At 40.0% G+C, this 21,576-nt stretch overlaps 3 protein-coding genes across 3 annotated transcripts; all 3 read right to left on the bottom strand.

The window, feature by feature from the left end:
* Positions 1 to 125: 125 nt before the first annotated feature.
* Positions 126 to 2,643, bottom strand: LOC135633260 (protein YABBY 2-like). The gene is made up of 6 exons (XM_065142546.1): positions 2,250 to 2,643; positions 1,144 to 1,263; positions 954 to 1,071; positions 735 to 780; positions 528 to 603; positions 126 to 418 (listed from the first exon to the last, which is right to left on the bottom strand). Exons 1-6 carry the CDS (start codon positions 2,316 to 2,318, stop codon positions 359 to 361), a joined length of 489 nt encoding a protein of 162 aa, XP_064998618.1. The 5' UTR covers positions 2,319 to 2,643; the 3' UTR covers positions 126 to 358.
* Positions 2,644 to 4,096: 1,453 nt separating this feature from the next.
* Positions 4,097 to 19,393, bottom strand: LOC135633463 (nuclear pore complex protein NUP1-like). The gene is made up of 10 exons (XM_065142917.1): positions 18,953 to 19,393; positions 16,236 to 16,282; positions 14,757 to 14,905; positions 14,141 to 14,480; positions 12,747 to 13,058; positions 12,549 to 12,623; positions 10,088 to 10,816; positions 9,550 to 9,977; positions 6,817 to 8,339; positions 4,097 to 6,720 (listed from the first exon to the last, which is right to left on the bottom strand). Exons 1-10 carry the CDS (start codon positions 19,212 to 19,214, stop codon positions 6,218 to 6,220), a joined length of 4,368 nt encoding a protein of 1,455 aa, XP_064998989.1. The 5' UTR covers positions 19,215 to 19,393; the 3' UTR covers positions 4,097 to 6,217.
* Positions 19,394 to 20,722: 1,329 nt separating this feature from the next.
* LOC103979537 (uncharacterized) lies at positions 20,723 to 21,510 on the bottom strand. Its single transcript, XM_009395710.3, has one exon. It carries the CDS (start codon positions 21,429 to 21,431, stop codon positions 20,928 to 20,930), a length of 504 nt encoding a protein of 167 aa, XP_009393985.2. The 5' UTR covers positions 21,432 to 21,510; the 3' UTR covers positions 20,723 to 20,927.
* Between the last annotated feature and the right edge of the window lie 66 nt (positions 21,511 to 21,576).

The following is a 21,576-nucleotide window of genomic DNA, read 5'->3' as shown; positions in this document are numbered from 1 at the left end:
GGATGGTGCTGCAACATGACCATATGAATGTAATTGGCTTTACCCACTGTAGCTAAGTTCATCTTTGATGTCAAAGAGGTAAGCGTGCCTAACTCTGGCTGTTCATCTTTTACTTGTCATGAGAGTACAATACAAAATATGCATACTACATTGTATTCAGAAGCCATGAAGGTTAACTTGCTTATGCCAAGTGTTTCTTCAATCCTACAAACCCTGACCACCGGTGGTACAACTACTTTCTTCACACCATCGTCCACAAGAACACTCCATCATAAAGAACTACAGACCATTAAACGTACACTGCTGCTGCAAAAACCATGACAACCTCCGCTCGGTTTGAGCAGCATTGACCTCCAACCTAAACTTGTTTACTCCCCTTCACGGATGGCCCGAAATGGATTTCGGGGAAGTGTGCCCACTGCAAGTCGACAGAAAGCTACATGAATGAGCATTTGACTTCCTAGTAGTTGATTTCATGTCATCACTTCGTTCTTAATAAACATCTAATAAACAATGCAACTGCTTACGTTTTTGGCTGCAGTGCTGAAAGCTTCCTTGTGGCTGATGTCGGGATCTTTTGCCTTCAGCCGCCGTATCTCCTCCCTGCACAGAAAAAAATACCGAAACATTGTTACTGATACATATAACAAGAAATCCAATGGCAGGTTAGTAGTGCCTCTAAAACATTTAGAACAGCTACAATAGTTGGAGGCCATCGGATCTGAGGAACTCACTTGATGAACTTGTTATAGGCAGATGGAACACGTCGCTTCTCGGTTGCTGCTTACAGTAAGAAGATGCAGATATCAGTCAGATACAAAAATTCTTTTTTGCACAATACAGAAGAAGTAAAGATCAATGCATATAAGTACGCCAATATTGAGAAGATTGACCTTAAAGAACTGAGAAGTAAATTTCGATGACAATAGTTAGGAAAACATAGAAAAGCTTACGTTGGATAGGGTGTGTTTGCTGTTGAACACAATCAACTGAGTTCATCGCTGATAGCCTGGTGCATCTCGAGGAAGATCCACAGTCCATATGGGGGTGGAGAGAACCAGGGTTGTGATTCTGCACTTGTGATTCCTCGATCATAAGTTAAAGAAGGGGAAATAAAGAAGAGTCAAAATTTTGGTACTGAACCTGAAAACTCTGATGTGGGAGTTTCCCAAGCAATGCTTCGAGATCCACAGACAGTAAATTAGCACAGAGCCCACATCTTACTGTGACAACATCGAGTAAATTGTTGCCTGGGACTTCAACCTGCAGCAAACAATGAGAGGTTAAAGAACATCTTTTCATATTCTTGTAGCCTTCTTATGGGTTAGCACATCATGAAATTTCACAACCTTTCCTGGATTTACAATCTAAACACATACATGTGTTCTGCTTGATCTTCCAGCCAACAAAAGCAGTTAAACTTATTTTTAATTTCTGGTCAAAATATATCATTCCAATGATAAATTAAGAAGGATATATATTCACAGCAATCATCACTGCATGTTTAGATTCAAGCAAGTGATGAGAATAGCTAACAGCTATGAGGGGAATCACAACCTCATTGCACACCAGTTTCTGGCAGTAAGAGAGAGAGCTCTTAGTGAAAGGAACTTTGTGGCAGCCAAGTGCCAGGAATAGGTCTCAGGACATTTGGCACAAAAGAGAGAGACTGCACACACAAATAACCATGTAAGTCTGATTGATATATAGGTTTGCAGGTTCTGCAACAAATTAGGGTTTCAGATGACTGTGAAAGATGTGAGTTCATTTCTTTGTTGGCTAACGCAAATCAAAGAAGAATACCTAATCAGGTCTCGCAGATCTGTAAGTGAAGGACATGTAATATACCATGCAGTAGGTCGGCTGCGGTTCCAGATCTGTGAAATATCTTTATCATATAGACATCTCACAAGATTTGGAATGTAGAAACCCTGCATGACGATGGTGGATCACCGTCTTCAAGGTCTTGATTGGCATTTTAGATGAGCCATAAAGATCTCGATTCGGTTTCCGGAACACAGGCTCTTAAACTTTTGTTGCTTGAGATATATTATAGGAGATTAACCCTAAAACTTGGTTTTAAGATGAAGGTAGTAGAAAGAAATAAGATATAAGCTCTTTTCTTCCATAAACACTTCAAGTCTACCGTAAACATGGCATCTGGTCGTCAACCGAACGATGAATTTGCCCGTATCAACGAATGCGCAGAGAGAGAGAGAGAGAGAGAGAGAGAGAGAGAGAGAGTATACCACGAGAGGAGTGTTGCAGAAGTTGCAGTTGACGTAGCAAGCTTGCTCGGGGAAGACATGGTCCGACATCACCGGCGGCCGGCTTTCTGGTCTTTTGCATGAATCACGAAGATAAGAAAACAATAGGCTACCCCAAAGGTTGGATTCCAAACTGCTACGGGTAAAAGAATAGGATGTTCTATGAGAGGAGTGTGGAAAACAACAAGTCTCGAGGGTTATGATTCAGCGAATTGAGTGGGTGACAGACAGTTCATTTGTTGCTTCCTCTTCCTGTAGCTCTGATATGTGGGGATGGCAATGGGGAGAAGAATGATTACTGAACTTACAAATCTGCGGTGAACTATCTTTCTTCACCAATCTTTGTTTTTTCTTTCTTTAATTATTCTTAACTTGAAAATTCAGCTCATCTGCTATGCTTCTTCTACCCATGCGGTGTCCCATCGGATTGGATGTTTAGACTCCCCAAAGGTACTGTAACTATTGGGAGAATAGATGATGCCTTTGTTTTCTTCCATTATTTATGGAAACTTTAGGATCAGTCTTCGTTCTCCAAAACAGAAACTTTCAGCATGATGATCAGAAGAGTCTCTCTAAAAACAGCTGTCGGGGAGAAGCATGCTTCCAATATTCAAAACCTAACTCGTTGTTTTAATCGGAAAACTCCGCAATGACATGACCTCAGAGATTCGTAGGGAAGGTATGCCGTGGACGCATTCCTATAGTTCTGCTCCTCCTTGCATCATCAACTTCGGTCTGGTCCTGCAATTCTTGTAGTAGTTTACCTGGCCATCAAGGTATGTTGACGAACTGGGCACAAGAACAAACTGTATATAGTCAGTCCATCGAGGTAGAGAAGACTGGATAGATCATCTGATTTCAAAGAACAGCTGTTGACGAACTGGGCACAAAGAACAAGCCCGTGTTCATTCCTTCCCTCAAGAAAGACGGGTCGTGTCGACTGTCACGTCGATCACGATGCAATCGTACTCTGATCATGGGCCCATTACTGTCAGTGTAGATGCCTTGTTAGATACACAGCAGAAGCACAAAACAAGGGAGGTGATGAAGGTAATAGGACCAGGGAGCTCGCTCCTCAGACAATTCCATGTGAAGTTCCTGGATTCAAGCAAAACACATCAGGATAACAGTAGAGGACAAGGACTAGGAGAAGAATGGTATAAGCAGAGTAACACCACATGATTCATTCTGGCTGAGATGTGTGACCATCTCCAGCTAGGTTATCTGTTCTATATCATCTACTTCGTCATCAAGGACTTGTATGAAGAGAAGTGGTTATTCTCATGATGGTCTCTTGTATTGGGATAAACAACATTCCTAAACCTATGCCATCCCTATGGAATGATCACATTCAGATTGATGATGCTAAGCTACGGAAACCTAAAACTTCAATCAACTGAACAAACAACTTATAAGTTACAATCAAACAAATAATAAAGAAACATCAAGATCTTGAGGCCATATGCGAATTAGAGGGAGAAAGAAAGGCTAACCGAGCACGTATTTCATCGCACATCAAGAGAAGAAACAGATCACCTTGCGTCACCCCGGCTCGAATTGTCACCGTCGAACCAGAAATGAGCGGAGTCGACGAAGGACGTTATCGGACGGTCCCTCTCTTGGGAAATGAGTGGAGTCATCGAACCAGAAACACACACACACACAAAAGACTATATGCATATCTTCTGGTTAGGAAATCACACGAACATGAACTGAAACTGAAGCTATTATCACTGCTTTTGTGCATCTCTTAGGAGACAGGAAACTCTCATAGTACATGAATAAGTTCATGTTTGCAGAAATATTACCAGTCACTGAGTTCTCCACAATGAGAACAAAGCAAAGCAAAAAATGAAACATTAATAGCTAGAAAGAACACAGCATTCCAGAATCTAAACACCATTTCCAGCAAACTATCTGTTACATATGTTGAAAGCAGAAAAAACAACACCATATAACAGATCACCAGATATGGATGCTCTCTTGTACCAAGTTAAAACAAAGCCCACCATCTTCTAGCCAGCATTCCATTGATTACCTCCGTGTCTGGAACATGATTGATTACAGCTTTGCACACTTGACATTCTTGCAATATTGCCTTCATTTCTCACTTGAAACTGTTGTTGTTCCAACATACTATCAAAAACTTCGTAAAATGAAAACCACCAACATGATGCGACGAGTAGAACAGCTTTTCTGACTTTAGAGCCATACAAGACCTCAGGAAAAAGATCAGGTTACGTTAGGGCATAATACATCAACACATCTTGTATCAGGAGCAATTGCCATCATTAGAAATCAGTTTTCAGGTCCTTATATCGGGATGACATGCAATGAATAGTGTCGAGAGTTGCAATATCAGCTTTTTAGATGGCAAAGAAACTTGAAACTTGGCCAATTTCTCTTAAATTTGGAACTAGGAACCTGAACATGGTCATCAACCCTTTATAAACTGGTTCAAAGTGCAATTTGTCAAAGAACTCTTCCGACTTGTGATTGCAACAGCTGACTCCAGCAGACACATGTAGCTTCGCTAAAGCAAACAGAAATCAACCACACAGATCTTCTAAAGCAAAAAAACTAGGTTGCAGACATCTCATCAAACTGACTGATCCTGATGCAGCAGCACAGTTCCTCAGAGACATCATTCTTCAGGTCCACGGAACAGAACAATGACAGATCTAAGATTAACAATTCTTGCTATGATGATGAGGAAATACATAATACAACCCCACTTTCTGCAGTTGTTACACTATAGAGTAAAGACTACAGTTTCATAAATCAGCAAACAATGTCACTCAAAACCAGCATTTTTAATGTCAAAAAATTCAAGCCCTGACAACTACCTCATCAAAGTGTGCAATCGTTCACAAGCCAATCAGCATCAGCCCAATTAAGAAAGTAGACAAAAAAAAGAAGATAGATGAACATGAAAAAATGCTTGACTACTATCCACAGAACAGGTCTAGATGAATGTGAAATAAAAAAACCTCTTTTTCAAATTGAAATTACATAATTGTCTAATAGTCTGGTGCCGATAAGAGAATCCGATTAATATCCCATCTGTATATGACAGGCTTTGTGAGTTAGACATAACAATCCAGTTGTTAGTTCATTCCCCCTAAGGTTCAGAAAACAAACTAAAAACTAATCAAACAGCAACGGTTAAATCTGCTTGGAGTGTTTAGGAACCATTCATACACTAAATATTATTAAAATACACTAAAATTTAGTGATAAACCAAAACCCAGATCAGAAAACTAGATCACTTGAGTTCCTTCTATAACTTCCAGGATATGCAACAGAAAATTTTTATGAATCTTAGAAGTTCAAGATCAGTTGATTTGGCGATTCCTTGTAGAAAGAAAGCCATCTTTGTTTGCTTTTGTTTGGTACTGGCTGGTTGTGATGACAGAGGCAGTGGACCATGTGAACAATTTGAGGAAAAATGGCAGCATTTGTTCTATAATAATCACAGAATGGTGTCAAAAGAGAAAACATGCATCAAACTTTAAGTTCTCACATGCGATGATCGCTGATATGTGATAGAGATTGCATTAAGAATGGTGTTATGAGCTCCACAATACAAGTATGAAGTACAAGCATACCAACAATGGATGTCGATACTTGACACCAAAGCCAAAGTGCAATAGTCCTTCATACGGTTTATAAAGAAACCAAAAGTGCAATGATATAGGCTGAAGGAGGCTGGAAAACCCTAAAATACTTGGAGGTGAAAGTAAAACTTTTGAGTGCAAGCTGAAATCTAAAATGACAGGGAAAGTACACTTACATTCTGGAGAACATTCGCCCAGACTCCAGAGACCATGCACTTTGATCTGAGACAAATAACACTTACCTTTTGACATCAAAATCCTTTGCCATCAAATAATAAACAAAAGCCATCAAGCTAGTGCCGCAAATGCATCTCGATCAACTCGAATCCTCCCCTACCTTTTCCGATGCTTATCTCGTCTTACTTTCACTGTCCTTCGACCAGACGTGTCACCACCACCACTACTTCCCAAAGAGAAGCTTCCTCCTGCAGCAAACTCTAAATTTCCAGCTGGTTGAAATGGAGATGGGCTTTGAGGCATAAAATTATTCTGCTGGCTGCCAAACTGAAAGGTTGTTGTCCCACCAGGAGTAGCTGGGGAACCGAACACAAAGTTAGGAGATGCAGGTGTATTTGTTGGTTGTCCAAATTTCACTGCCGGAAGAACCGAAGACTGGACAGAATCATCAGCCATACTATCCTCAACATTCATCTGGTCATTTCCAGGTGAACCTGAATTCAAACCACTTGTCTGATTTGGTGCTCCAAACACAGGCTGCACAAGAGAAATCAGTGAAGTTGTGCTTCCAACTGAAGTGAATGAAGAAACTGACCCTGATGATGAACCAAACATGAAAGGTGAACTCCCTGAAGAGGGAGCTGACCCAAATGGAAGACCTGTAGCAGGTGAAAAAGTGGTTGAGGCAAAAATGGAGCCAGAAGGTGATGACTGGGCTGAATGTGAAGTGGACTTGAACAGGCTAGTGCCTGTACCTGCTACAAGGGATAAATTTCCACTGGAATTTGCTGATGAAATAGCACTTGCTGCAAAGGAAAAGCCACTTGAAACAAAAGGCGTAGACCATACATGGGAGCTGCTGCCGCCGCCAGCACTTAAAGTTGAAATGGTGGACAACCCAGTACTTGAAACAAAACTATTTGCCGGTGGAACGGTACTACTACTGCCAGAACTGGAAGATGACCCAGTAGCAGTAGGGAAAGAGAAGCCAGAACTTGAACCAAGAGGCTCCAAACCAGGCGTTGAGAAACCAAATGATGAGCTTGCAGAACCAGATGAGGAAGTGCCACTTAGACCAAACGTTGTCGTAGGAATTGATGAACCGAAGGTATTAGATGATGATATTGGCAAAGCATGTGACATCCCAGTTCCAGACTGTGCTGGCCGAGTGCTGAAACTAGATTCTGCTGTTGTGCCAAACACTGTCAAGTTCTGAGAACTGTTACTTGAAAACAATGAATTGGCACCACCAGATTGTGGTGATGAACCAAAACCACTGAATCCATTGGATGAAGTTGAGAAACCTGGCAACATTGACACAGCAGAAGAACCAGTGGCTGTACTAAATAATGCTGGCGCTGGCAGAGCAGAGGAGCTATTGCTTGTGCTTGCAAATATTGATGGTGTCAGAACAGCTGAGCTGTTGCTTCTGGTGTTTGATAATGCCGCAGATGTACCTAGAGGAGCAGAGCTGCTTACACTGAAAGCAGATGACTTGACAGGCTCTCCCACCAAATTGGTAGAATCAGATTTTTCTGTTGATGAAGTTACTGTGCTAGCACCACCAAAAGAGCCACTAGCACCAAACTGGAACGAGGGGATTGTGGAAAGTATAGGTGCAGCAGATGAGATGGTAGCTGCAGAACTAGGTGCCATGCTGGTGCTTGTGGAGAAACCTGACGACAATGACATAGCAGAAGAACCACCAGTGGCTGTACTAAATAATGCTGGCGCTGGCAGAGCAGAGGAGCTATTGCTCGTGCTTGCGAATATTGATGGTGTCAGAACGGCTGAGCTGTTGCTTCTGGTGCTTGAAAATGCAGCAGATGTACCTAGTAGAGGAGCAGAGCTGCTTACACTGAAACCAGATGACTTGACAGACTCTCCCACCAAATTGGTAGACTCAGATTTTTCTGTTGATGAAGTTACTGCATTAGAAGCACCAAAAGAGCCACTAGCACCAAACTGGAAGGAGGGGATTGTGGAAAATATAGGTGCATCAGATGAGATGGTAGCTGAAGAATTAGGTGCCATGCTGGTGCTGGTGGAGAAACCTGGTGCGAATGAAGCACCCAATGTCATGGACGGAGCAACAAGAGCTGAAGATATGGCAGTGGATGAAGTGATGCCATCATTTAGTTCAGATGTCCTAAAAGCTCCAAAAACATATAAGGCCGGCAATGCAGCATTCCCAAATGCATTGAATAGGTCCCCACATTTTGAAGTTTGGACAACTTCACCTTTTGAGCCTTCTAATACAGTTGCTGTCGGGGCATTACTACAATACCAATCAAGTACTCAGAATTATAAGATAAGAACTTTGCAAGATTCCTTCATATAAGAAATATATATACATATTTGGGGATATATAATTATAACATGATTATACATGCTGAAAAATACTACATCCACAGATCAGATTTCATCATATCAAGTTTTCAAAGTAAGAATTGAATGACTGCAAATAAGGACAATCAACTTCATGCACAACGAAAGCACAATATAGGTCTTTTCCCTACAGGCATACAAGAACTACAACCATGAATGAAACAAGTGCTCACCACTGAGAAATTTTTTGTTAAAGCTACAAGAGTGCATTAATTAGAATATTAAAACATTACAACAAAGATAATGACATCACTCCTGGCATCTGAGATAAAAGCATCATCTTATTGAATAAAACTATAATGATTCCAAGTTCCAACAATACAAAATACAACAAAACAACAAAAAGAAAATTCTACAGAAATTTTATGTTTCGACTCAGGACAAGAAGTTCTCTGCATTGCCTATAATTATTTTAAAGGGCTGACTAATGCTTCAAATCTTTATGCTACTACTAAAATTCCAGATCCCAAGACACTGTCTGCATGAAGTTTTCACTGTTTAATTATAGCATTTGAGAATTCCAGACTCCACTTTTCAGTTGCTTAAAAGCAAACCCTTTTTACAAAAACTACCTGCAAACCCATAAAACATCATGTTCCTTGCAATAGCATTAACTTTATGCCCAAATTTTCTCTTTTCTTGTCAACAACCCTTCTAAAACCTTCCACAAGAACCAATTATTCTGAATGAACTACCTCTACCTAAACCTCAAACAGTTAGTCATCTAACGTTCCTTACTGTTTTAAGTGTATGATTCACCGTAGCAATAGAATGAAGCTAATCTATCTTCAATTATATAAGTAATTATATAATTATACTGTGTTTTAAACATGGATCGAAGGATTTAGAAAGAATAGGTTTCAGAGTATGGAAAATAAACGACCAACCATAAGGAATGTATCAAATGTCATCATCAGTCGCATTTGTTGCGAGTTGGCAAACTTTCAGAGGATGATGTAAACTGATATGAAGAGAAAATTTACGTATTACTAGAATATTCTCCATGTTGTTGTACCACTCATTTGTTCAAAATGAAGATGGGCAACAAAATTTGAAAGGTCAAAAGACAATGAAGTAAAATTCAAATTCTAAAAAAAAACCTGAAACCAAGGCCACTAGCACCAGCAGCAGTTGAAGCAGATCCAGATGCAAGCTCCACCAAATCAGCTTTAAATGTAGGAGCAGGGGTTTCCTCACACTGTGGGGCTGATTTCATAAGCGATGTCGTGAAATTAGAAACCATTAATGGTACTTGAGATGAAATGGTTGAAGCAGGTGCAGCAGAGAAAAAAAATCCATTCATTTTTTCCATACCAAGCCCATTGGATATCTTGGTGGAATCCCCATCCGATACCCCCATGGATGTACAAATATTATTAGAGGAAGATTTCATAGATTTCTCCAATTTAGGCTTTTCGTGTGTAATCTCACACTTCGATATCAACAAAGGTTTATTATTACCAACAATAGTAGCTGTACTTGGAGAATCCTTTATATCATCGCTATCATCATCCAACTCGACAAGATCCTTGATAAATAAAGGAAAAATGCATTGAATTTTGCTGGTCATAGAGCATCCAAATAAATTTGAAAGACAAAATCACAAACTATATTTAGAAGATACTTGCAATAACATACCTCGGGTGCACTCATCTGGAATGATGGTTTTTTTTGTGAGGTAGTTGTAGCAGCACCTGAAACAACAAAATGAGCAGTTGTCGTACTAGGTTTGGCCTCTCTGCCAGATACGTTATTAGGTTTCTCGAGAACAGAGTTTGTAGATGCAAATCGAACCCCTTTAACAGCACTCTTGGTAGAGCCATTTTCTTCAGACTTGTCTTGCTTCTGAGAAATAGTATTTCCAAAACTTTTTTGGTGTGAATCACTGGGAGATTTCAAACTGCCATTTTTTTGCACATTCAAAAACTTAGACATATCAATTTCCTCCATGCTTTTAAGAGCTTGTCCATGAAGCATGTTATGAGTCAACAGAAATGGTGATTCATCCATGTCAATTTTCAGATTAGAGGATTGCCCTTTTGGAGAAGTCACCAGTTTATCAGGTTGCTGTAGAATTTTCCTAGCCATCTCACTGGACTGGGGAGGAAGTGGAACAGAAGGAACCCCACTATTTTCTACAGTTTGAAACTCACTATGGTCATTCTCTTGTTCATTCAAATGGAGAAGCTTTTGGTTTAAAGTTACAGAACCTTGATCAACACGAGTTGATGAAGAAGGCAGAGAATTCCCCCGCGACAAGTATGGACTTGCTAATGGAGACATCAAGTTGGACTTCTGATGTGTCCTACGGGTGGGACCAGATGATCCGATATCATCCTCTAAAAGTGATCTCCCTCGTTTAAACGTCTGCCAATTGGTAACAAAAAAAATCCCATATTGGACTCGAACATATGCAAAAAAACAGAATAAGATACAAAATAAGTATCATAACACATGAAATCAGGAAAATCCATGTGAAGCCATAAAATCAGGGCTGCGGCCTCAGTCACATTTGCATTTTATTTCTACCTTATGAAAGAATTGGCATACAACAACAAATAACCATCATGGGCTCTTGACATCATATGTCTGTTTATGGTACTTGAAGCAGGCCCCTTGGGAGAGAGTACTCACGACCAGCTATTGCTTGATGTCAAGATTCTACTTCTTCAGTAGGGATGCAAGTGAATTGACAAACTGTTAAACAGAATGGAAAACCATTTGATTTGGCTTTCTTAATTATATCATCACTATCTTTAGATTTAAAATGTTAACCTAAAAAAGTCCAATTTTAGTGTTAGAAACACCAAAATTGAACAGGACTAAATAATTGTTACATGTGTAACCATTTAAATTAAGGTTTAACATAGTTTAATCTCCTAGTTCCATACCACATTATAGATATTTGATCATACAAATATACATGTATTAATTATGAACATAAAAGCAATTTTAAAGAATACAGTTTTCAACCATGGCAAGCCCAACACCTCTGGAAATGTACAATGTGGAAGATACACTGTGAGTGATCTGTGAATTTCTAATGAAACATAATGGGGGCAGCATGTAAGACAGAAATGGACAGATGACATTGCAAGGACTGGGTCGAAATATGAAGGAAATCAACATAAATGAAAAGAATAAAAGGTTGTAATAAAATGTGATCCTATGAGCAGTGAGGAAAGGGAAGCACCAGTAAAGCTACACTAGAAAACAGCATAATTATAGATACCTGAAAGGAAGTGTAACACTACAAATCAGGCCTGTAATATCTTCCTTAAGAAGGAAAGAAACAAAAAGGCACAAGGAAAAACTGTAAGCAGAGAAGGGCCTTTAAGCATGCTTTGATAAACGGAACCACAAACAGAGAAAAGAGAAGAAATACTGTAAAGCCAAACAAGAAGCACAGTATTGCACATGAAATGACCCAAGGATGCCACCAATTAGGTGGTGAGCATGGCCTGTTACTGTGCCACAACCCCTACTGGTGCTTCTGCACGAAATTCTTTTAAGGCACATATGGTGCACATCGAGAGATATTATTTCTTCTGTAGTCCTTAAATCTTCATGATTTCAACTACTGTTTTGTGCTATAATTGGATTCTTCATGTTGTCTTCAGAATATGCTGTATGTTCAATATTATGCTGGCTGATGAGAGCATACTAGATGTATGCAGAGAATTCTATATCACCAAGTTTGCTATGCCATTTCTAGTCCCAAAACATAAGTGGTTACTCTATTTAATAAAGTCATAATCATTCATGAGCATGATAACTAAATGAAGCCTCCCTCATATAATATATTCAAAAACCACCCAGGTATAATCTCTACAATCCAAGTTTTATATGTGTTATGCAGGCATACTAATTCAACAACAAATACAGTTTAAGACACAAACGAATGGATAATGAAGGTTAGGCTTGTATGAGCACTATCCACTTATCAAATTGATGTTGCACGTGTTGGCTACAATGCCCAAATTATTTGGGGTCAGCTATATAGATATTTTACCGTCATGGAGCTCTATAAAATTAGTTAAATAATAGTGCTTTATTAGGCAAATTAATTGAAGGGTGTTGCAAAGTAAAAGGCTCAAACCTGTCTGCCACCAGAGTGTGTAATGTTTTCAGACATAGAGGGGCAACCATAGTCATCCAGCGAAGATCTGTCACCCTGAAGCAACAGCATACAAGATATTCTGAGGTGGGAAACAACGTTCCTCAATGGAGGAAACAAAAAAGGGAATCTTAATTTTCTCCAAAGGAAGTAGTAATTACTAAATAAATCTGCACTTACCCCTAAGTTAGCCATTGAACAGGGCTTGAAGTATGGAGAACGAGACATTTTATATATTGCTGATCTGCCATAAATTCCTGAACTCAACAAGCTGTTTCGTCTAGTTTCAACAGGTTCAGAATTGCGGACTGCAGTTCTCAATACCAACGAATGATTGGATGGTTTCCTTGCATACGGTGTTCCAATTGGCATTGCTCTATCGTCCCGAAATAATTTATTTTGCACGCTTAGAGATGCAGAAGATTTAAAAAACCTAGAACTCATATGTGTCTTATTAATTTTTGTTGACGAGGCAGCTTCTTCCTTGGTACTCTGGAATGCATTAGAAAATAAACATATTTAATGTCCTTAATAAAAACTAAAATTTGTAATTAATAAGTTATTCAATTGAACTGAACTACCTTAAACTGAAACAATTAACCTATTAAATGATTTATCTAGAATCCAAACGTGGTCAAAGTCAAGAAGCACTTTTCATGCATATGGGTTGCAATTATACTTGAAATTGTATAGTGCATCGAACGATATATCATCAATCCTCCCCTCGTAAAAAAATGACTATAGAAGTCTCATTAATCCTAAAAGACTAATTAGCAAGTCTTTATTCTCGTCTAAGCATAAGAGGCTGGCTTTTCCAAAAAAAAAAAAAAATTGGAGCAAAATCTGATAAGTCAAACAAGTTGAGAATGAAATAATAACCGAAGCAACAAAGTACCTAGCAATTTTAGGCTGCAAAAGAAGGTCTTTGATATTTATAATCTATACTTTAGAAGGAATCAGTTTAGCCATAGGACATCAACAAGATATCTAGTAAATTTGATCCAAAAGATAATGCACGCACCAATTTTTCATATAACTGGTCGGACCAGTTTGTCCTGTCCAATATTTACTGATCCAACCAAAAAACAGCACCTGGACCAAGCAATTATGATCATCCAATTTGAAATTAATCTACTTTTTAACTTTTTATAGTGACAGCTATCTATTTATTTTTTTACTTTACCCACACTCCTCTCTCTCTCTCTTGCATGCATGCGATTCTCCCCACAGGCCACATTGCATCCGATAATCCTCTTCTGCCTCGTTCTCCTCCACTACATCCTCTACCTCCTACCCTGCTCCTCACCTTCTCCTTGCCACCCTCTTCTCTCCCTCTTTCTCATTGGTATGTTCCAACCAGTATGTCAACATATCATTTGTCGGTATGCTGGTACTTACCAAACTCATACTGGTCTGGCCAAGGACTGGTACAGGGCTCAGATCAAACTTTTAATCCTTGGCAAGAAGTATTAAAAAAGTACAGGTTCCTATTGCTTATATAATAAGGGTTCAGCAGTTAAAATAAAGGTTCTTATTGCTAATAAGAGAAAAAACGCAAAGGACCATTATCTTACAGCCAGGCCAGGTGCAGGAACTGTAACAATTTCATGTAACCCAGAAAATACCTCTCTTCTTTCTTGTTCTGAAGCAACTCTTTTATCCTTATTATTGAAACTTGACATTGGTTGTGATACATCATTAGCACACTGCTGCTTCTTATTTGCTTCACCTGGAATAGTTGGCATATCTATTTCATAACTTGATGCTGGTTGTAATACATTTACTTCAACAGCATTATTAGTTTGACCTCGAACATTTGTTATCTCTATATTCTCAGAATTCACAGCCACTTCTCGTGCATTTGGTTCCACAATTCTTGAATGTAATAACTGGGTCAAGTGATCAAACTCAGTCCTGCCAAATTAGTAATAAGTATAACAGAAGGAACAACATATACGACAAATAAGATAATTAAGTATATCAGGCCAATTGTGCTTTTATAGTTATTAATAAGATACTAAAAGATGTGATATCAATGTAAGAGATATCACGTGGTTCGAATAAGAACTAGTCCAACTGCAATATTCACATAGTATCCAGCAGCAACATGAAAAACTGTCTATATTACAGCCACCAAAATAAAAACAGACTACACATTCAATAGTATGGTCCCAAGTTGCAGACAATTACCTTGTAAAAGTTTTCTGCTTCAGTAGTTGCTCGAGTTCAAAAACTCCATCGACATGAGAACTGGTTCCATGTTGAGCGCTGCCAGCATTGGAACTATTCACTGCATTTTTTCCATCACTAAGATGTTCTTGCACTTCGTGTAATGAATTCTGTAGGTAAATTTTTGAAAGGCATAAAAGATTGGTTATTAACATAGATCCAGAAAATGTGTCTAGTTATTGGAAAATGGAAACAATCAGTCAAAAGCAAGTTTAATTTCACAAAAAAAAAAAACTATTAATGCAGATGCCCTCAAAGGATGGCCAAGAGAGAAGGGCACAAGTCGAGAACAGGCTATTCAGTGACCATAGAATATAGTGTCTAGTAGCCACTAAAGTCTAACCATATGGAGCACTAGTAACCGGCAGGCAATCTGAAACATGCAAAACTCAAAAGTCATATTACTAAGTAATTACATAGTTAAAACACCCTCATCTGCATGTGCATTGTGGATTTAAGTGTGACAAGCTGTGCTCTACGTCTGCCAACATTTGCTAACTTTGCACAGAGAGGCAGCATGGAACAGTTCCAATTCATTTGATCAGCAAACACAATGTCAGAACATCACCGGGATGCCATCATGAACTAAAATTTATAACCTTGATGAAACTTATACTAAGTGCAAACCTCATATAGTTGAGACATACAGTTAGTCCTTTATTAAACTGCCAGTTAGTAGCCTGCAACACAATAGCAGCAACTTTCACTGCATATGCGTGTATGACTTCAATCAGCAGAATAAAGCTATAGGAATACACAAAGGATACAAGACCACAGAATATGCATGCATCTTAATGTATATGGAAAATTCAATCTCATGACAAGACTTGGATCCAAAATGTTTGCAGAGACTTGGAACCAACAATGAAGTGATGATAACCTGCAAGCACATATCTAAAAAAATTTAATTTTTTCTCCCTTTATTTTCCCTTTAGGGTGCAGCTTATGCTTAAATTTCTAGTGGATGAAATCAATTTTCTCTCTATTAGCTATTTTTGCAAAGATTTGTAGAGAAATGAGTCAACTTTCCTCATTTCTCACTTCCTTGATTCTCTCTATCTTTGCTTGCTTTATGTTCTCCAATCTCTTTAGATTCTATATCTTCTCTATTAAAATTAGTATACACTACATTCTAGCTATTTCTCTAATTACAGCAAAAATTTACTAAAACTGTTCATTTGTAGCAAAACTTCTACATCATTTTCCTGATATAATAGTGAAAATCTAAGAACCAACCAAACTGAAAATAAGTTGAACTAAGAATTCAACACATAGGAACTCCTAAGTCCTAACAAAGCTGAATATGCTCGAACTAATCAGAAACATACTTTAAGCTCAATCTCAAAAGCTATACAGAAATAATAATTCAGTGAGAATGTTGGTTACTGACTAGAAAATTCTCCATTAACATCTAAAGGTATGAGTGTTTCTGGTGCTTACAGTAGACGGTTCTTTGATGACTTCCTCCACTGGTCTCTGATTTGCCTCTGCAAGAATAATGTAGTTGTCACAATAAAAAACAATGGGATAATCAAGGTATGCAATTTCGAATAGTACCGTCCGGTACGGGCGGTACATACCGATCCGATGATATACCGGTACACGAACCGTCCGCTACCGGATGGAACATGCTACAGTGATACAGTAAAAGAAAGAAATATTTAAAACCGCTCAGTAACAGTAATACAGTGCTCCAATGGTCAAATATTTAAAACCGCTCGGTAATAGTGATACAGTGCTCCAACGGTCAAATTGACCGTTGGAGCCCTTTCTCATAGTATTTAAACTCTTCTTCTCCCCTATTTCACTTCATTACATTCTCATACTCTCTTAAACTATCTCAAACTCTTTTTTTCTCACATTTGTGCTCTCCTAAACTCTACAAAACAACGATTTGTGAATTGAATCGAGGCTAATTTGGGAAGATTAAGAGGAAGAACTTTCTAATCAACAGGTATGTTTACATAAGGACAATCCATAATGGACTGAAATACGAACTTTGCACAAGATATTTTTCAAAGCCCGAAAAAGATATGCGATACTATTCTTACCTAATTTACATTGATTTTGCTAAACTTATGCTATTACTATATTTATTTCTAACTTAAAAACTCTATCCTAACTCTTTTTTTTCAGGTATTTTCGGAAGGTTTTACACCTAAATTAGGTGTATCGCTCGGTACGCCCTGGCGTACCGCTCGGTACGCCCTGGCATACCGCTCAATACACGGTACCGTACCATACCGAGCCAACCTCAAAACACCGGTAGGTACGGTATTACATACCTAGGGGATAATACATCAAATGCATATTGCATCTACATGAGACAATAAATTCATAAACATTTTTTAAATCTAGCCTAATGGAGAAGTGCAACAGCTAACAGAAAATAGCTATGGCTCTCTAAATGATAAATGTGTATTAAAAGAAAATTTGATTATCATTATTTTCTTTCTTCCAAAAATGAAACAATTACCATTGGGGATAAGACATCGTTCAACACCAATCTGTAATGAGTTAATATCATCTATAAGAATTATATAGAATCAAAATTCTGATAAACTAAATTGTACTAGAAAGTATATCTTTTTTCTAACTAGCCTCTATGATTCTTTAGGCAAGTATATCTTTTTTCTAGCTGTGCCTTGCCAGAAACAAGAATCAATTTCAAAGGGCTGACATCAGCCTATAATCGGTCATAAAACTAAAACCTTCTCAATCTAGTTTTGCTTCATTGGACTTAGCTTGGATAATAATGACAACATTCTGTGAGGAGTATCTAATCTATGCTCATATTTAGGTGTAAAATGCATAAATTTGCTCATCCAGGAAGAAATAAGTAAGAAGAGCTTTATTTGCAGTATGGAAGCATGTGATGAAATGTATAAAGGGGAAAGTCTACAAGAGATTGTGATGCATAAAATACAGTACAGAAGTGATCACAAAGAAATCAATCAATAGTGATTGAATACGTAGAGCAGGGAAAGAAAGAAGAATATGAAGCAGAGAAAACAAGGAAAATGGGTGGGTGGAGCACAGCATTACTCTGAATCCAAGCCACATGCTAAATGGGCGCAGCCTTATAAGAGTCCGAACAAGTCAAACAAAGGCTGATGAGACTGATAGGACTTACATGTGAACCAACTGCTAAGCCTATCACTTCTGCCTAAGCATGCTGTATTTGAATGAAACAAGTTAAAATCCTAGTAAGATATAACCAAGATAACCCAATGGTAGATTGTGTAATTCAGCCTCTGGGTCAAAGAGATTTCCTATACTCTGAGCTATCTGAGGCCATGTCAGGTGATTGATAAGGAAATGAATTTGAATTGGTAGCTCAGAAGCTTTGACCAACATATAACAAACAACTTGCAGAGTTTAATTTCTTTTCATGGTTTACAATTTCGTTAGTGCAACAATTGCAGAACTTGATTTTAAAATAAACACTAATATCCCAGTTTCCAATTTCAATACTCAGTATTGACAGCAAATCTAGGCACTAGATTGCAACTTGTTAAACTCCCATATTGCCAAAGGGTTTCTCAGAGACCCACTAACTAAAGGTCATATTATCACAGCTAGGAAGCTAGAATTGATACAGCAAATGCGAATAAAATATGATAACAACAAATGCTGTGTTCAAATGCAACAAAAAATAATATTGAACATGGATAAAACAACAAAGTACCAGAGGTTTCTGATAATCCATCAGCATGATGTAATTACGTCATGCAATTGCCGAGAAATCCAAGAAAGCAACATTTTTTATCAAGCAGAAACGTATCACATACTGACAAAAGAGAAAACACTATTAATTACGATAACTTAAGGTGCTAGAGTATCCTAGATGACAGATGGATGCAACAAAGAATAATTCTTCCAAGATTCCACGTTTGTTTCTTGAAAATTGACATAAAGTTCCAACATGGTCTAAGCACGATACAAGAGATCGGGCACCTCAACAAAAACGACAATACGAACCCCGAACACACACTCTTGAAAAAAGTAATCTTGATGATCCGATATCAAAACAAGCCACCGCAAATGCCAGAAACAAAAAAATCCCAATAAAAACCCTAGAAAATAAGAGCCCTAACCGAAAGCTCCAAGAACGGGACAACCAAGTACGTGAGCAAAAGAATAAGGAGGGACCAAACCTGGCGGCGCGGCAGGAGGGGCGCCAAGCCGCTTCTGGAAGACGGAGTTGGGGAAGATGCGGGATGCGCTCCAGGAGATGATCCGGGTCGCGGGGTCCACGAGCCTGGAGAGCCACCCGTTCCCCCGCGGCTCCGCCGGAAGCGGCTGGGCGGGGCATGCCGCCGCCTGGGGCCGATCGTACGGCGTCGCGGGGGCCCGCTGGAAGAGGCGCTTCCGGAACTTGCCCCCGATCCCGCAGCCATCACTCTCGTACGCCGCCATGGGAGAAAGCGAGACAAGCCCCAAATAACAGAGCCACAGTGTCTGAGGAGCGGGGGAGGCGAAGAGCGGAAGAAGGGCTTCAGGCTTCGGGCTCGCGACGGAGAGGGACGCAGCGAGGTGGAAGAAAAGGGTGGACGCGATAGACGGGAACGGCGGACCGCGGAGAACCGAGTACGACGGCGCATGCGGTATACGTGGTGTGACGGATTAATAAACGTATACCAACGTCACGCTCGAGTACAGTTGGCGTATTCGCATTGGGAGATCGTCTTGGGCGCCCGGAAAAAAGAAACTAAGATTAAACGGACGCCTAATCAACGGTCATCTGAGTTGGTATGCGAGATCTGACGGTCAGAATCTCTGGGTATTCTCGTAAGACTGTTACGTAGGTGTCCCAAAAAATACTGTTGTTTCCGCAGAAGATCTAAAAGACACACTACGACGTGTGGGCCCGATTCCACCTCATCTGCGAGTCCTATATGCCAAACTTTTAACTCGCCACGTAAGAGGATAAGGATTCCGAGCGAAACATCTGGTACACGAACGTGGGTGGGAACAGAGTCGCAAGGCCCGGCTCGGACACCGAGCCACAGATGCGGCGAGCGGGACCCACTCACCACGTGAGTTGGGAACTCGAATCTTTGGACTCACATAATTTCTATTTAATAAAATATGAAAAAAAATATTGTATATTTGTTTTCTGGTGATTTTCGTAGAAAAATAACAAGGAAAAAAAAATGGGATCTTTGAATGAACGAAGAATCAAAAGTTTCTTTCAAATAAACAATGTATAAATGTAAACAGCAAAACAAAGCCATCTTTCATGAATTATGTGTTGGGGTTTTCATGACAGGGTTGAAGCTAGGAGAGATTTATTGGAGCACTGATTTCTTACACTCGCACGAGCTTGGCTGAAAGATTTATTGGCAGGCTGTTAATTGAGATCCAACAGTAAATCGACATCATGTTCCTTGGCAGAACAACGATGGATGCCACAGAACAATAGGCTTGTCAGATGACATTGCATCAAGCTGTTTCCTGAAGTTGTGAAGAACAGGGCACCAAGCCATCTTCTTCCAGGAAAAATCCATTCCAGATCAGTTAAAAGCGACGGCTGTTAGATTCGGCGCCGCCATAGAAGACTAAGAGAGATGGACAAGTTATTAGCAGGCGAAAATGACATCTTGCTGACTCGTATGTTTCCAAGGAACCACTATATCCGAACTCTGTTTTCATGATCCTGAATACAGAAGTGGACAAACCTGGAGAGACCAAAATCCACCTCTGTCCTCAATGAATTACGTTATAGGTATTCAAATAGAACACTCACATATGATTACAGTAGGATTTTAAAGCCTAATTTAATCTGTGAATGGACAAACGACGAGCCAAAGCCACGAAAGAAAAAGGTAAACAGAGTCAAACAAGCAACGATGCATACCCGGAGAGTCCCATCAAATGATCGAGATCAAGTACTTTTAGGGAGACAAATGCGATCTCTTTCTCGGTGAAATTAAACCCATTGTTCGTATCATTTCATCCAGTGTGCTTTACAACAACAAATTGATCGTGTAAATGGATTACAATCTCTCTGTGAGATGCACCGGGGCAGAACAATCGGAAGCAACCGCTTTTTCTCCCCTTTAAGATCCAAGAGGGGTAAAGTTCTCACCTTTGACATTTCCCCTCCTGGACCGGGGTGCCATGTTCCCTTTACTCCTTTTGTGAAGGGCTCCGCCAAAACCCAGTGCTGTAGAATCTCGCTGTCATCTCCTTCTCCAACTGCAACAGCTCTGGCGACACCGCCTTCGCTGGCCATACCTCTTTGGCCCCCATTGCCATAAAAAATGTCCCGTGGTGAATACTGAAGTCGTCGTCGTCAAAGGAGCCGACTCTGGTCCGCAAGATCCCGGCTTTCACCTTTCCGTAGCCGGCGCCACGCTTCCGTCTCAATCGCAGGGCCCGCCGGACAAGCCCCGCCGGCAGCTTGACAGCCGCCACGAAGAAGAGGTTCGCCAGGCCGCAGGGGCAGCAGCATAATACGGCCGCGCACTCCGCCACCGTCTCCCCGGCCGCCTCCGTGACCCGGGCTGCCAGCTTCGGCTTCGGCTTCTCTTCTGCGATCTGCGCCCACCGTCGGCCGGGGGTCGAGGCGGCACTGGCGGCTCCGGCCGAATGACGCATTAAATTGGGAGAGTTGGACGGCTTCCTCTCCATCTGCCCCTCCCTCCTTCCAATCGTTGCCTTCCCGTTCGAGCGGTCTCCGAAATGGCGAAATACTAAGCGACGAAGAAAGCCGAATGGAAATCGAGCCTTTATAAGGCTGGCGGATCAGAATACGACGATACAATCAATATCTGGA

This window comes from Musa acuminata, chromosome BXJ3-3 (genome assembly GCF_036884655.1).
Source record: "Musa acuminata AAA Group cultivar baxijiao chromosome BXJ3-3, Cavendish_Baxijiao_AAA, whole genome shotgun sequence".
Lineage (NCBI taxonomy): Eukaryota > Viridiplantae > Streptophyta > Magnoliopsida > Zingiberales > Musaceae > Musa > Musa acuminata.
This window is presented reverse-complemented; position numbering and strand designations above follow the sequence as displayed.